The sequence below is a fragment of the Terrapene carolina genome, unplaced genomic scaffold (assembly GCF_002925995.2).
Source record: "Terrapene carolina triunguis isolate 2854851 unplaced genomic scaffold, T_m_triunguis-2.0 Scaffold113, whole genome shotgun sequence".
NCBI classification, from domain to species: Eukaryota; Metazoa; Chordata; order Testudines; family Emydidae; genus Terrapene; species Terrapene triunguis.
In genome coordinates this window covers 28247340-28261437 of record NW_020664464.1, presented here as the reverse complement: position 1 = coordinate 28261437, position 14098 = coordinate 28247340, and the positions used below count along the sequence as shown (strand labels likewise).

General features: G+C 39.2%; 1 protein-coding gene across 1 annotated transcript in view; it reads right to left on the bottom strand.

Annotated features, from left to right (window-relative positions):
• Positions 1–14098, bottom strand: part of FBN2 (fibrillin 2) — a 250004-nt gene that overhangs the window by 25937 nt on the left and 209969 nt on the right. Inside the window, exons 49-56 of the mRNA XM_024193355.3 lie at positions 7859–7984; positions 6445–6597; positions 5894–5959; positions 5427–5552; positions 5178–5297; positions 3855–3977; positions 3133–3264; positions 575–700 (exon numbers count right to left, since the gene is read on the bottom strand). Coding sequence (XP_024049123.1) covers positions 575–700; positions 3133–3264; positions 3855–3977; positions 5178–5297; positions 5427–5552; positions 5894–5959; positions 6445–6597; positions 7859–7984 — 972 coding nt within the window. The remainder of the gene's footprint in view (positions 1–574; positions 701–3132; positions 3265–3854; positions 3978–5177; positions 5298–5426; positions 5553–5893; positions 5960–6444; positions 6598–7858; positions 7985–14098) is intronic.

Sequence of the window (14098 nt, the reverse complement as noted above, 5' to 3'; positions counted from 1 at the left end):
ACATTTCCTGTTCTTACTTTAAATGTTCATACTATAATAATCTCCATTTAGCAAAACAGTGAGTTAGGAAAAAATTAATCAAAATAGTTACTGAAAAGTAATGATTTGTATTTATTTTTTTACACACAACTGTACAGTATAACAGATCTAACATTCAAATTCTGTAGCAGCAGTATCTGGCTCATAAATGGAATAATTAGAAATATTTTGCTCTTAATGTGAGATTTGTTATTTAACATTAGCATCAGCCTCGCTTACCCTATATGCAAACTTTTTTCCTTCAGCATGAAACCACCATTTTTCCTGGCTATGTTAATTATTTTTCCCAGAAATAAAATAAATCATTGTTTTCTCTTTGAAAACTCAATTTATCTTAATCCTGAAAAACAGATCAAGGATTGTGATTTAATCTATTATACACACAGCCAAGAGACATGTGAAGTACTTGGGGTCTGCATTATTGGTAGAAATCTTAGCAAGCAGCAAGCATAAAATATTTTTTATTTAAATATTATTGCACAGCGTTTATACTTTTTCATGTAACGGGAAATGTATGCCAAGGAAATCAACTTACCAAGGCACTCAGTGCCTGATGGGCTTGACTGGAATCCTTCATTACATTCACACCTGTAGCTTCCAATAATGTTCACACAGCGACCATTTTCACAGATACCTGGCTTGGTACGGCATTCATTTTCATCTTTACAAAAATATCACACATATACACACAATAAATATGATTTAAAACTTATCTGAATTGACAGACTAAAAACTGTCAGTTATTTACTCAGCAGGCAAAGAAAATTCAAACATTTTGGTAACTAATATATTTGTATGCGGTGGCCAAAAGACAGCTGAGTAAGCCTCCAAAAGCTGATGTTCACTCTTCTGTTGAGAACTCAGCACATTATGTGCTTTGAAGAAGGTATGGAAAAATATAGCAACTTAGAAAGATAAACCTTGTCAATTTCCTACCAATTATAGTAAGTTTTAAATGAATCATGGCATAAGCTCACTGCACTACAACTTTGTCCAGCAATTAGCATTAAAATGAAATTTTATACACTAATGAAGTCATTCAAAATAAAATAGTGTGAGCCATTAAGAAACAGAAAATTAATAGTTAAAGAGTATGTCACATGACCACAATTCTATAAAGTGTGCCTGTTCAGGAGGGGCACCTAAGCACATGCTTAAGTCCCACTGAAGTCCGTAAGAACTAAGTATGCTTAGGTGCCTTTCCTGAAATAGGGTTTATAATCCCTAAGTGCCGGCTCCTTCTTTTTCCCATATTAGCTTGCAAAAAACAAATTGATACAGTAATTTCCATAGGTGCTTAAAAGAAGAACACTGGAAGGTTTGGCTGCTCAAGGCAAAAACAGAGGTAGGTTTGAATCCAACAGCTGTCTCTCGCATAAAGGCACAATTCTTGATTTCTTACTAGCAAATAGACTGATATACTTTATGATTAAAGAAGACTGTTTTCCTTGAATGCACAATAAAATAATAATTCTGTAAGGAGAGACTCTGCTGCTGAGGGAAGGTTATTACTGTTCTCTTGAACACATTCACCAGGATGTCTGTTGAAGAGAACTAAAGATTATTTTTTTAAACTTGGAGATAAATTCCAGTACTTTTTGTCAATACAGAAAGCTTCAGAATGGACAATGGATTTGTGACACTGCAAGGGAAAAATTCTGATTCCACACATAGCAGCACTTGGCAAGATCTATCCATTTTTCCCTCTAAACAAATTACAGTAATGGTCAAGGGAAACTGTTTGCCTATTCATCTTAAGATGAGAGAATTATTCTGAATTTTGGTGGTTTTTAATTTCTATGAATTCTTTGCTGCTGATGGCTGGAGTAAAATGTTCATATTTTGCTCTAGATCGTTACCCTTTAACTCTGAAAAAGCTGGATACATAAATATAATTTGTCTACTATTAATACAGACTTTTGCAAATATATCATTTATTTACCTACAATAATTCTTCTACTTTTATTATTCATATTTAAAGAACAATCAAAAGAGATGCCTTTTGGCTAGCTAATTAAGGCTTTAATGGGTAGTCACAGTAATTTTAAGACTTAATTCTTACAAACCTGTGCACCGAAAGCAAAGGTAGGCCACACAGAAAAAGAAACAAATATAGACCTAAGGCCCTAACTGTTATTTATGATAAGTAGTCCTGAGTTCACTGGGACTTCTTGTGTAAGAATTACTCACTGTAAAGATTAGAGAATCAAGCCCTAAAACAAGAAAAGACTGGATGGAACGGGGTTAGAGTAGACTTGTCAAGTGGAAAGTTCAAGAGGCCTTGTGTCTCCATCCCCATGAACAGATGTTTGGGTATATGTAGCTGAGCACAGATGCAATGTTGTGTTTTTGTCCCTACATAATATTGCAGATGCAATTCTGAGGAGTTGTGCCTCTAATTACTTTATCTAAACCCACAGTCAAGTAGCAAAGGGTGTAATTAATTAGCACCTAGCTGCCATTTATGAGTTTGGCGGTCTCCCCGTTAGCCTTCAATTCAATAATTCATCATTTTAGGAGCAGGTTTGGATGGGCAAAAAATTAGCCCCTTTAATGTTTCAATGCAGAAAACAACCAAGTCACAAAGGGATAATAGTTTCGCTTAAGGAGTTGGCTTTTTCCAAAAGATAACTGAAGTTGGCTCAAAATCAGAGTAACAACTTTATACCAATACTCCAGTGTCAAGCAGTACAACACAGAGTAAATTTTCTGTATCTCTTTGTATTTAAAAATTCCCACCCTTTCAGTGATCTTGGACTGCTTGAGAGAAATGTCTCTGGTTATCTCAATTACTTTTCAAAGAGGTATATAATTCTGACACCTAACCAAAGAATGCTCTGAGTAGACGCTCCCTGGGTTACGCAAACCCGATTTATGCAAATCTGGACTTATGGAAAAAGTTCCATAAGTTCTGTAAGCTTCCCACTCCCACCCCCGTAATTGTCGGGTATACGTTCCCGACTTACACAAAGCGTTCCGGAACAGAACGCTTGCGTAAGTCGGGGACCATCTGTAGTTATTTTCCAAATGTACTTGTATATTAACTTTTCATTTTAATATTGGAGCAATATATGAAGTGTTCCCAAGCCTTACCCATGCAGCCTTCTCCATCAGGTCTACGGGTCATTCCAGGAGGGCAGATACACATGAAGGTGCCAATCAAATTTTTGCACATCATGCCTCTTGATTCACAATCATGAAGACCTTCAGCACATTCATCCAGGTCTGAAAAAAAATATAGTATGTGTTGTATTTCAAATAACAAAGACCTAGCATGAATGCTTTCTTGTAGATTCAGTTGTAGAAGACAACTAGTATTTGTTGTTCAGAAAATATAATTTTTATTTTTCTTCTTAACCACAAACTTTTTATTAAGAGTAAATTAGGTGACAGGCTACTTGGGGAGGATTGAGGGGGCATGTGAGCTCTGCAATTAATCAAAAGCCTGAGAGCCACTCCTAATTTGTATATAATTAAGCAAATAGCAGTAACCTCCATCTTTAACATTGTTACAGTATAACCCACAGAGAGGACATGCTCCAGCATGAAATGCTCCATCTTGATCCAAGTTTTTGTGGCAAGTGGAGACAACAAGGCCCACCAGGTGATATTCTGTCTTGGACACAATGCTGAGTGTATCCATTTGGTACATCATATGGTAGGTCCTGTTGCAACATTTTATTAAAAAGGCTGGATACAGGATGCACTGAAAAAAAACTTTTGACTGTACTTTGATTATTACTGGGTAACAGGCATGGGGAAAAAATTACATTTCAATAGCCATTACTTTCTAAAACTTTTTTTAAGTTAATTACCTTTGCACATCTTTTGGTCTTCTCTCAGTTCATAGCCAACCGGACAGGTGCATTCATAGAAACCGTAAGTGTTGATGCACCGAAAAGCACACAGCAAAGGGTTCTGAGCACACTCATTTATGTCTGAATAGTAAGGAAAAGGGAGACTGAATGCTATGTTTAATTGTAATAGCACCACTAGAACTTTCTTTATACCCACATTTTCTGTGTTACCATCTAAAAAGTGTTAGAAATCCTGGGAATTTTTTTGTGTATTTCTGAAGCAGCATAAACAAGAAATAAATATATCCTCATACACATTGAATTTTATAACATACACTTCTAAAGTCACCTTTAAGGTTAGAGTTGCAGGTGTTTTGTATTTTGGTTTGGTTTGAGATTTTACTACATGACACTATTTACAATAGACAGTCTTTTCAAGGATGTGATAAGCCTGCATTTCCCAAGCTTTTGAAAGCTGAGTTCCTATTCAGGAAAATAAACTAATCATGCCCTCCTTCAAACCCACCATATGTTGTTAAAGGCCTATCCAAAATGAATAGATCTTCATAATATGATCCTCTCTCTGCTTTCTTACGTGTTTTGTTGAGCAGTGAAATAGTTAATGTTAACAATTAAAGTATTGTTAGTGGCATTTGACTTAATGAAATGAATGGGGCAAGTCACACTCCAAAGCTATTGTGTCAGGTTCTCTTCAAACTCAGGCAAACACTTTTGAACCAATTACACTCTGGTAACATTTTCAAGGTTTTCTTTACAACCATAACAGCTAGACCCTTATTTTCAAATGAAAGCTGAGACGCTGGAGAACAGTTGAGTAGCCTATGTCCCTTCTCTCCCTCCATCGCTGGAGGCCACACCCTAAGATTTGGGAAAAAACTAACAAGCAGCATATTTGACTATTAAAATAAACACTTATCTGCACTCACATGTCACATTAATGGCCATTACAATGTATTGATGAGGAAATTTAAGATGTTCAGTTATTCTTAGAAACATTTCTCTCAGGCAACATATTTCTCTAGAGCTGGGTGAGGAGAAAACTTTTCCTTCAAAAGGAATGTTAGCAGGGTTACACTGCACCACACACTAGCTAGTCATGAAAAGTGCTATTTTTGCAACATTTACTTTTACACAGCTCATTTCAGAACCCTAGGCTTTATTTTTCATTGCCATATTTCAAGAGGAGAGATTCCTTTTAACTTATAACTTTGACTTTGTAATAAAAACCCAATATATACCGCCTTGATAGTGCGATGGTAAATAAAATATTTTAAATATAAGAGAAAAAGAGGAGGTAAAAAGGCGGAAATCATAATTTACCTTCACAATTCATCATTGGGCCTGGCTCAAATCCTTCATGACAGTTACATTCAAAACTACCAATCACATTAGTGCATGTGCCATTTCCACATGGATTGCCAATCGAACATTCATCAGTATCTAGGATGAAATAAGTAAAACACAAACTTAAGAGAACTGGGACACAGGCTAAGTGGTATTTTAAGTTTATGAACTTTAAGCATTGCTATCCTTGCAATACAGTTTGCCTAATGTAGAATCAGAACTTACCCACACAGTGCACTCCAGTGTAATCTAAGTTGTATCCCATGGGGCACTCACAGCGGAATGATCCATCAGTGTTGATACAATGACCATTTGAACAAATGCCTGGGCTCTCAAGACATTCATTGACATCTGAAAAATAGAAAACCACGTAAACTGCAATCTTTCAGCTCTCAAACTTCACTGTTTTTTATATTAAATATTACATTTCTAATGAAAAGCAGGAAATGACCAAAAAGTAAACATCTTGTTCTGTGTGTCTTGGGCCAAAATATAACTATGCAGTTTCAAAAATAGAATATATCTTGTAAGCTTTCTCAGTGTCCCAAAACTTCTGTCACACTTGAAAACAAAACAAAAACCACAAAATAAAAAAAAGCTTTACCAGAAAGAACAAAACAGCATTACCCAATGGCGCCTCGCTTAACTGGGAATTAAAGATTTTCTAAGTGGTGTCAGAAATAAAACAATACCTTCCCGTGTATCATCAATCCCAGGGATAGTTCCATGGCCATAGGGACACAAATCCTGGAAAGCAACTGTAGAGGAACATTTTAAACAATTATAAACAAACAGGGATGAAAGTGATCAAAACCATTAAGGCAGCTGAATTTAATTAACACCCATGAAAGAGAGAGAGTTTTGGATAGATATTCCCACCATATATTTTCCCCGTTATTGAGTTGTATTTTCCCCTTCTTGCTAGTTTCAACTGCAACAGCCTTTATTAGTAATAAGCCTGAGTAATCGTGTCAGAGCCTATAGAGCAGCTTTCTTAGCACATAATCATTTAATGCGTCCCCCTCAGTTTGTTTAGTGTAAACCAAATAGTAGGGTAACAAAACAAATGCCAGTGACGGCTTTTGTGTTTCTGGGCACTAACCCACATTTTGCCTTTCCCCCTACTACTGCGGGAGGCTAATTTACTGCTGTGCAGAGGCACTATTTTGCCTTCACATTTCAGTCTTTTCCTACACTTTTCCTTCAGTCTTTTCCTACACTTATTATAAACCATGATGCATACCTTCTTCTTCCTTGGGGCAGAGCTCACAAGGATCACCCCATCCCTCTCCTGGCATCTTACTGCAGCAACATTTTGCCTTGGTGGTGTTGAAAGCCTTTGGGACAGAGCATTTCCCATTTTCAAAGTTAGTGAAACAGAAGCTCTGCCGGGTATCTAGAAAAGTGAGAACAAACAAACAAACAAACAAAAAGCAACGGTAATAAGCTAGGTAAGTAAAAAACCCACACATACTATATGACAGGCTCCTACTTGATTAGAGAAAAATGTATCTGAAAATAAAAGGGATAATTCTAGGCCTGAGTTTTCCCCATTATATTAGGGAATACATCTCCCACCCAGACAACAGGATACCAACCCAGTTATGCACAACTGCTGTCTGCTGCATTCAGTGTTGAAGTGAGGATTGCAGCTGTGCCACTGTAGCACTTCAGTGTAGACACTATCTATACTGAGGGAAGGGATTTTCCCATCGGCGTAGGTAATCTACCTCCTCGAGAGGCAGTAGCTAGGGTCAATGGAAGAATTCTTCCATAGACCTAGCACTATCTACAGTGGGGGTTAGGTTGGCTTAACTACACCCTTCAGAGATGTGGATTTTTCACACCCTTGAGCAACATCGCTGGGTCAACCTAATGTTTTAGTGTAGACCAGGCCTAAGACTTTCTTGCACATTATTCACCCTCTGCAGGACAGCAGGGACCATCATTACACAGGTAAAAAATACCTCCACTCCTGCCTTTACAAATGACAGCTCCACATAGCCACAGACTCTGCCAGCCCAGGGAACAAGGAACTGAGCTCATGACGCAAATGCAGTTTTCCTACAAGTAAACAAGTATTTTTGGAGTACAAAAAGAAAAGGATTTCTTGCAATATTTTGAGGCAAGTTTCCTCTCATGCCTAGCATTTGCTGGATGCAGCAGAGCACGGTGCTATCAGGAAGCTGGTTATAGCTCCATGATTATCTGCCCTAGTCCAGTGCTAGTTCCAGCAGGACTGTACACCATCTTGGCAGAGGTGAATGGCATCCCAGTGCCAGAGGCTGTAGAGAGAAAGGTGTAGAAGCTCATAACCTGTGGCACAAAGAGAGCACATCTGGGCAGGGAATCTGCCCTTAAAAGAACCAATGGATTTAGTTTTATAAAAAGGATTAAAGGGAACTGTGACTGTTGGTCATATTGCTAAGTTGTACTAGAAGGTAAGAGATTTATTGTCTTCTGTAGAGCATGGTGCACCATGTGACAAACATTTATTTTGCTGGGAGAACCTAATCAACTTATTTTTAACATAATAAACTTATAATAAGAGCATGACATGGCAACAATCCTGACAACCTGTGAGACATTACTACATAGTCCCCACTCTTCTTGCAAAGTTTGTTAACTACTGCTGACAGTTTAACCCTGCATCTTACCAAAACACCTTCGTCCATTGTCAGACAGCACAAAGCCTATGGGACAGGTGCATTGAAAGCCTCCTGGAGTATTAGTGCAGGAGCCAAAGAGACAGATGTTGGGGTCTTCATTGCACTCATCAATATCTGCAAAATAATAGGAGAAAAGATTCATCATTAGCCCACCTGGCATAAATTTTATGTATTTCTTTGATATCTGAAAGATTATTTGACTTCAGCCACACTCAGTACTCTGTTCAAGCAGCAAAGCAGACACAAAAAAGCTCCCCCTTCTTTCCTTTTTAAAATAGTGATTGAGATGTGTAATTTTCCACTTGTTTATTGGTTTTCATTATCCTGTACAGTTCTAACAATGTCTGCTTTTTGTCTTCTGAATCTGTATCTTTCCTGTGCCATCAGACGTCACTTTGGGCACATCTTATTGCCTTATTCATACTATAAATATTAAATGTTTTCAAACCACAATGGGAGCAGATATTTTAAGACAAGGGGAAAAAAGATTCTTCGTAAACATGAAACAGCCAAAGAAGAGTTTAAAAAAGGTGGGTTTTTTTTCAAGTTCCGAGTGAGTCTAAACCTGAAACTAAATTCTAAATGTTCTCGCCTGACTTCAGAAAGAATGGAGCCCCCATGGCACATGCACACATTAATATTTACGAATGTTTTCTGCAGCCACTGTTGATTTGTAGTATATACAAATGTTTCTTTTAAACTCTTGACTTTCAATCATTTATTTAAAAAAACACAGCTAGGTATGTTTAAACATGTGGGATTTAAACATAGCATAAGTTAAACAAAGAAAAATAAAGGAATTTTTACTCTACTACAAATACTTTTTAAGTTCTAGTTATGAAGTAAGATACGAACAGAGGAGAAGCAAACAGAGGGAGTTTGCCTCAGAGTTCACCTAGGGGGTGAGCCCACACAGGATTTTGCCTTTCAGGCTTGTGCGAGCAATAAATACATCTGAAGAGGCTCTTGATACATTACAAGGTAGGAAATATAGATAGTGAGGTTGGCTGTTGAGACCATCATGGGATGTGCCAAGTTCTCCTGGACAATAGAAGTTACTTTTTCTGTACAAAGTGCAATCAGGTCTCTATATTGGAAAAAGGTTAGAATAAAAAAGACCCATGTAATAACCCTGCATTGCATCTAAGAAAATGAAGACTTCCTGGATAGAAGTCAGGATTTGGTAATGCGGGCACAGCATGCCAAAGAATCGGAGAGGACAGCACAGGGGGGACTGAAGAACAAGAAAGAAAGTTGGCAGCATATTTCTCCAGAAGAAGAAAAAGAGGAGAACCAATATACCCCCAATGCAGATGGAGGTAAGCAACCACTTTCAGGCTCTCTGCACAGGTACTACTGCTGAGAATGCCTTGGTAGGGTCATCTGAGGGAAAGGATCAGAAGGAGACCCCCGTTGACTGGAAGGCATGGAATGCATTGTCCTAAGGATCGGGGGTTCCAAGACCCCCACTCCCAAGAGGAGAAGGGTGGTGGTGGTTGGGGATTCTCTCCTAAGGGGGACAGAATCATTGGGTTTGTTTAGTTTGGAAAAGAGAAGACTGAGAGGGGACATGATAGCAGTTTTCAGGTATCTAAAAGGGTGTCATAAGGAGGAGGGAGAAAACTTGTTCACCTTAGCCTCTGAGGATAGAACAAGAAGCAATGGGCTTAAACTGCAGCAAGGGAGGTCTAGGTTGGACATTAGGAAAAAGTTCCTAACTGTCAGGGTGGTTAAACACTGGAATAAATTGCCTAGGGAGGTTGTGGAATCTCCATCTCTGGAGATATTTAAGAGTAGGTTAGATAAATGTCTACCAGGGATGGTCTAGACAGTATTTGGTCCTGCCATGCGGGCAGGGGACTGGACTCGATGACCTCTCGAGGTCCCTTCCAGTCCTAGAATCTATGAATCTATGAATCCATCTGCCGTCCGGACCAGGAATCCCGAGACGCGGGCTGCTTGCCTGGAGTTAGAATTCAGGATGTGACTGATAGTCTGCAAAGACTCATCAAGCCCTCAGACTACTACCCCTTCTTACTTATCCACGTTGGCACTAACGAGGCTGCCAAGAATGACCTTGAGCGGATCACTGAAGACTACATGGCTCTGGAAAGAAGGATGAAAGAGTTTGGGGAACAAGTGGTGTTCTTGTCCATCCTCCCTATTGAAGGAAAAGGCCTAGGCAAGGACCATCTAATTGTGGAAGTAAATGCGTGTCAATGCAGGTGGTGTTGGTGAGCGGGCTTTGGCTTCTTTGATAATGAGCTGATGTTCCAGGAAAGAGGATTACTATGCTGGGCTGGGCTCCATCTATCAAGTACTGGGAAGAGCATCTTTGGACGTGGTCTGGCTAACCTGATAAGGAGAGCTTTAAGCTAGGTCCTATGGGAGATGGTGACAAAAATCCGGCCAATGCACATCTAGGCTCAAGTAACGAAGACAAGGGGAAGGGGCTAACTTGCATGATCTAAAAAATAAAAAGGAGTCATAAAAAATGGAAACTAGGACAAATTACAAAGGATGAATATAGGCAAACAACACAGGAATGCAGGGGCAAGATTAGAAAGGCAAAGGCACAAAATGAGCTCAAACTGGCTACGGGAATAAAGGGAAACAAGAAGACTTTTTATAAATACATTAGAAGTAGGAGGAAGACCAAGGACAGGGTAGGCCCACTGCTCAGTGAGGAGGGAGATACAGTAACAGGAAACTTGGAAATGACAGAGATGCTTAATGACTTCTTTGTTTCGGTCTTCACCGAGAAGTCTGAAGGAATTACTAACTTAGTGAATGCTAATAGGAAGGGGGTAGGTTTAGAAGATAAAATAAAAAAAGAACAAGTTAAAAATCACTTAGAAAAGTTAGATGCTTGCAAGTCACCAGGCCCTGATGAAATGCATCCTAGAATACTCAAGGAGCTAATAGAGGAGGTATCTGAGCCTCTAGCTATTATTTTTGGAAAATCATGGAAGACAGGAGAGATTCCAGAAGACTGGAAAAGGGCAAATATAGTGCCTATCTATAAAAAGGGAAATAAAAACGACCCAGGAAACTACAGACCAGTTAGTTTAACTTCTGTGCCAGGGAAGATAATGGAGCAAGTAATTAAGGAAATCATCTGCAAACACTTGGAAAGTGGTAAGGTGATAGGGAATAGCCAGCATGGATCTGTAAAGAACAAATCATGTCAAACCAATCTGCTAGCTTTCTTTGATAGGATAACGAGTCTTGTGGATAAGGGAGAAGCTGTGGATGTGGGATACCTAGACTTTAGTAAGGCATTTGATACGGTCTCACATGATATTCTTATCGATAAACTAGGCAAATACAACTTAGATGGGGCTACTATAAGGTGGGTGCATTACTGGCTGGATAACCGTACTCAGAGTAGTTATTAATGGTTCCCAATCCTGCTGGAAAGGTATAACAAGTGGGGTTCCACAGGGGTCTGTTTTGGGACTGGCTCTGTTCAATAGCTTCATCAACGACTTAGATATTGGCATAGAAAGTACGCTTATTAAGTTTGCAGATGATACCAAACTGGGAGGGATTGCAACTGCTTTGGAGGATAGGGTCATAATTCAAAATGATCTGGACAAATTGGAGAAATGGTCTGAGGTAAACAGGATGAAGTTTAACAAAGACAAATGCAAATGCTCCACTTAGGAAGGAACAATCAGTTTCACACATACAGAATGGGAAGAGACTGTCTAGGAAGGAGTACGGCAGAAAGGCATCTAGGGGTTATAGTGGACCACAAGCTAAGTATGAGTCAACAGTCTTATGCTGTTGCCAAAAAAGCAAACATGATTCTGGGACGCATTAACAGGTGTGTTGTGAGCAAGACACAAGAAGTCATTCTTCCGCTCTACTCTGCGCTGGTTAGGCCTCAACTGAAGTATTGTGTCCAGTTCTGGGCACCGCATTTCAAGAAAGCTGTGGAGAAATTGGAGAGGGTCCAGAGAAGAGCAACAAGAATGATTGAAGGTCTTGAGAACATGACCTATGAAGGAAGGCTGAAAGAATTGGGTTTGTTTAGTTTGGAAAAGATAAGAGTGAGAGGGGACATGATAGCAGTTTTCAGGTATCTAAAAGGGTGTCATAAGGAAGAGGGAGAAAACGTGTTCACCTTAGCCTCTAAGGATAGAACAAGAAGCAATGGGCTTAAACTGCAGCAAAGGAGGTTTAGGTTGGACATTAGGAAAAAGTTCCTAACTGTCAGGGTGGTTAAACACTGGAATAAACTGCCTAGGGAGGTTGTGGAATCTCCATCTCTGGAGATATTTAAGAGTAGGTTAGATAAATGTCTATCCGGGATGGTCTAGACAGTATTTGGTCCTGCCATGAGGGCAGGGGACTGGACTCGATGACCTCTCGAGGTCCCTTCCAGTCCTAGAATCTATGAAACTTCTGGAGAAGGGTCTAGAAATTACAACTGCATTAAAAAGGCAAAAAAGAAAAGCAACAGGGCAGTCTGCAAAATATCTTCGATGCCTGTATATAAAGTCAAGGAGTATGGGGAACAAGCAGGATGAACTGGAAATCATGGTACATGAAGAAAATTATGACTTAATTGGCATCACAGAGACTTGGTGGGACAACTCCCATGATTGGAGTACCAGAATTGAGGATATAGCTTGTTCTGAAAGGATAGGTATGGGAAAAAAAGGAAGAAGTGATGTGCTGTACATCAAGAATGTATACACTTGCCCCGAGGTCCAAGGGGAAGTGAATGACAGACCTAACAAGAGTCTCTGGGTGAGAATAACAAGGAAAAAGAACAGTAGCAATATCATGGTGGGGGTCTATTATAGACCATCAAATCAGGAAGAGGAAGTGGATGAGTCATTCTGCAAGCAGGTAACAAGATTAGGTAACACACATGAGCTGGTATTACCTGTTATAAAAGGTATTGCCTCACTCACCTTGTCTCTCTAATATCCTGGGACTGACTAAAACTACACTGCATAAAACCCAACCACTAATTTGGCAAGTATCCAGTAGGAATAAGAGGGTGTCCCCCTCCAACAAACCCTGAAACTAGGGTATAGAAAACTACAGTCACCATATGCTTAAGAGAACTGACAGAACCTAACACAAGAAGCTGCACAATCCTAAATGTGCCCAACACCCAGACCAGCTGTGTGGAAAGGACTCTTCCCCCATCCCAGGGTTAAGAGGATAAGAAGTGGTGAGATTTCATTTCAAAGACTGTATTTCCCCTTCAGTCTGTTAATATATATAACTGTAGGTTATCTTGCTGAGTCTACTAGTGAGACTCTCTAGTGAGAATTCAAGTGTAAACATTTTATATTTTAACTCCTTTATAAATCCAAGCAAATTGACCTGAGAGAGATTGAAAAGAATTGTTTTAAGCAATTACTTTTAGTATTCAAAATGTGTCCCTTTTGGACCAGTCAAAGAGAAGTAACCACACTCTTCAAAGTGCCTTAAAGACAAGTCCACCCTTGGACATGTGATAAATGTGTTAGATACTAAATAATTGAGAATTGTTGATAAGTAAATGTAATAAGAAATCTTGGTAATTTGCATTGTTCTTTAATATAACTTCTGAGCCTCAACTCTTATGTGTGATAATTTCTTGCAGGTCTGCATTGTGTGTGTAGTATATACAATTGGTTGTGTCTACATTTGAGCGGTGAATGGTTTATTATATATTTATGTGGTTCTGGGTGAATTAATAAATTGTTGGTTGATTAAAAATAAGCAAGTGTCCTGATTTGAGAAATACTGTTCAAGTTAAAAGTTGATCTAGTAAGCTAACGCTCCCTGGACTCAATAAAAAGCGATTATCCTATTGAATTCTATTATATAGTGGCAAACCTGATTTGTTAGACTTCAGCTTTAAAAATATAATTGGCACCCTGGCATACTCATAAATTGACCCCCCCTTTTATGCTTACAACAGACTTGAATGTGCCTCCTCTTTTGCAGGTAGGTTTTCCTCATGACTGGTTACCTACTACTCAGGAGTACAGACTGAACTTTGGGATAGCAGTCCAGTTCTATGCCTGAGAACCACTGAGGAGCCAGGCCCTGGGGTGCAGATTTAACAGATTGGGGTGGGTTATGGTGCCCAAGTTCTGTATCAGGAGACCCGCTGCGAGAGGAAAGCAAAAATACACTTGCAGAGAAAGAAGCAGATCACAAATTGCGCTTGGTGAAAGTGCCTGCTCAGGGAATCTGATACGGTGTTTTGCAGGCATG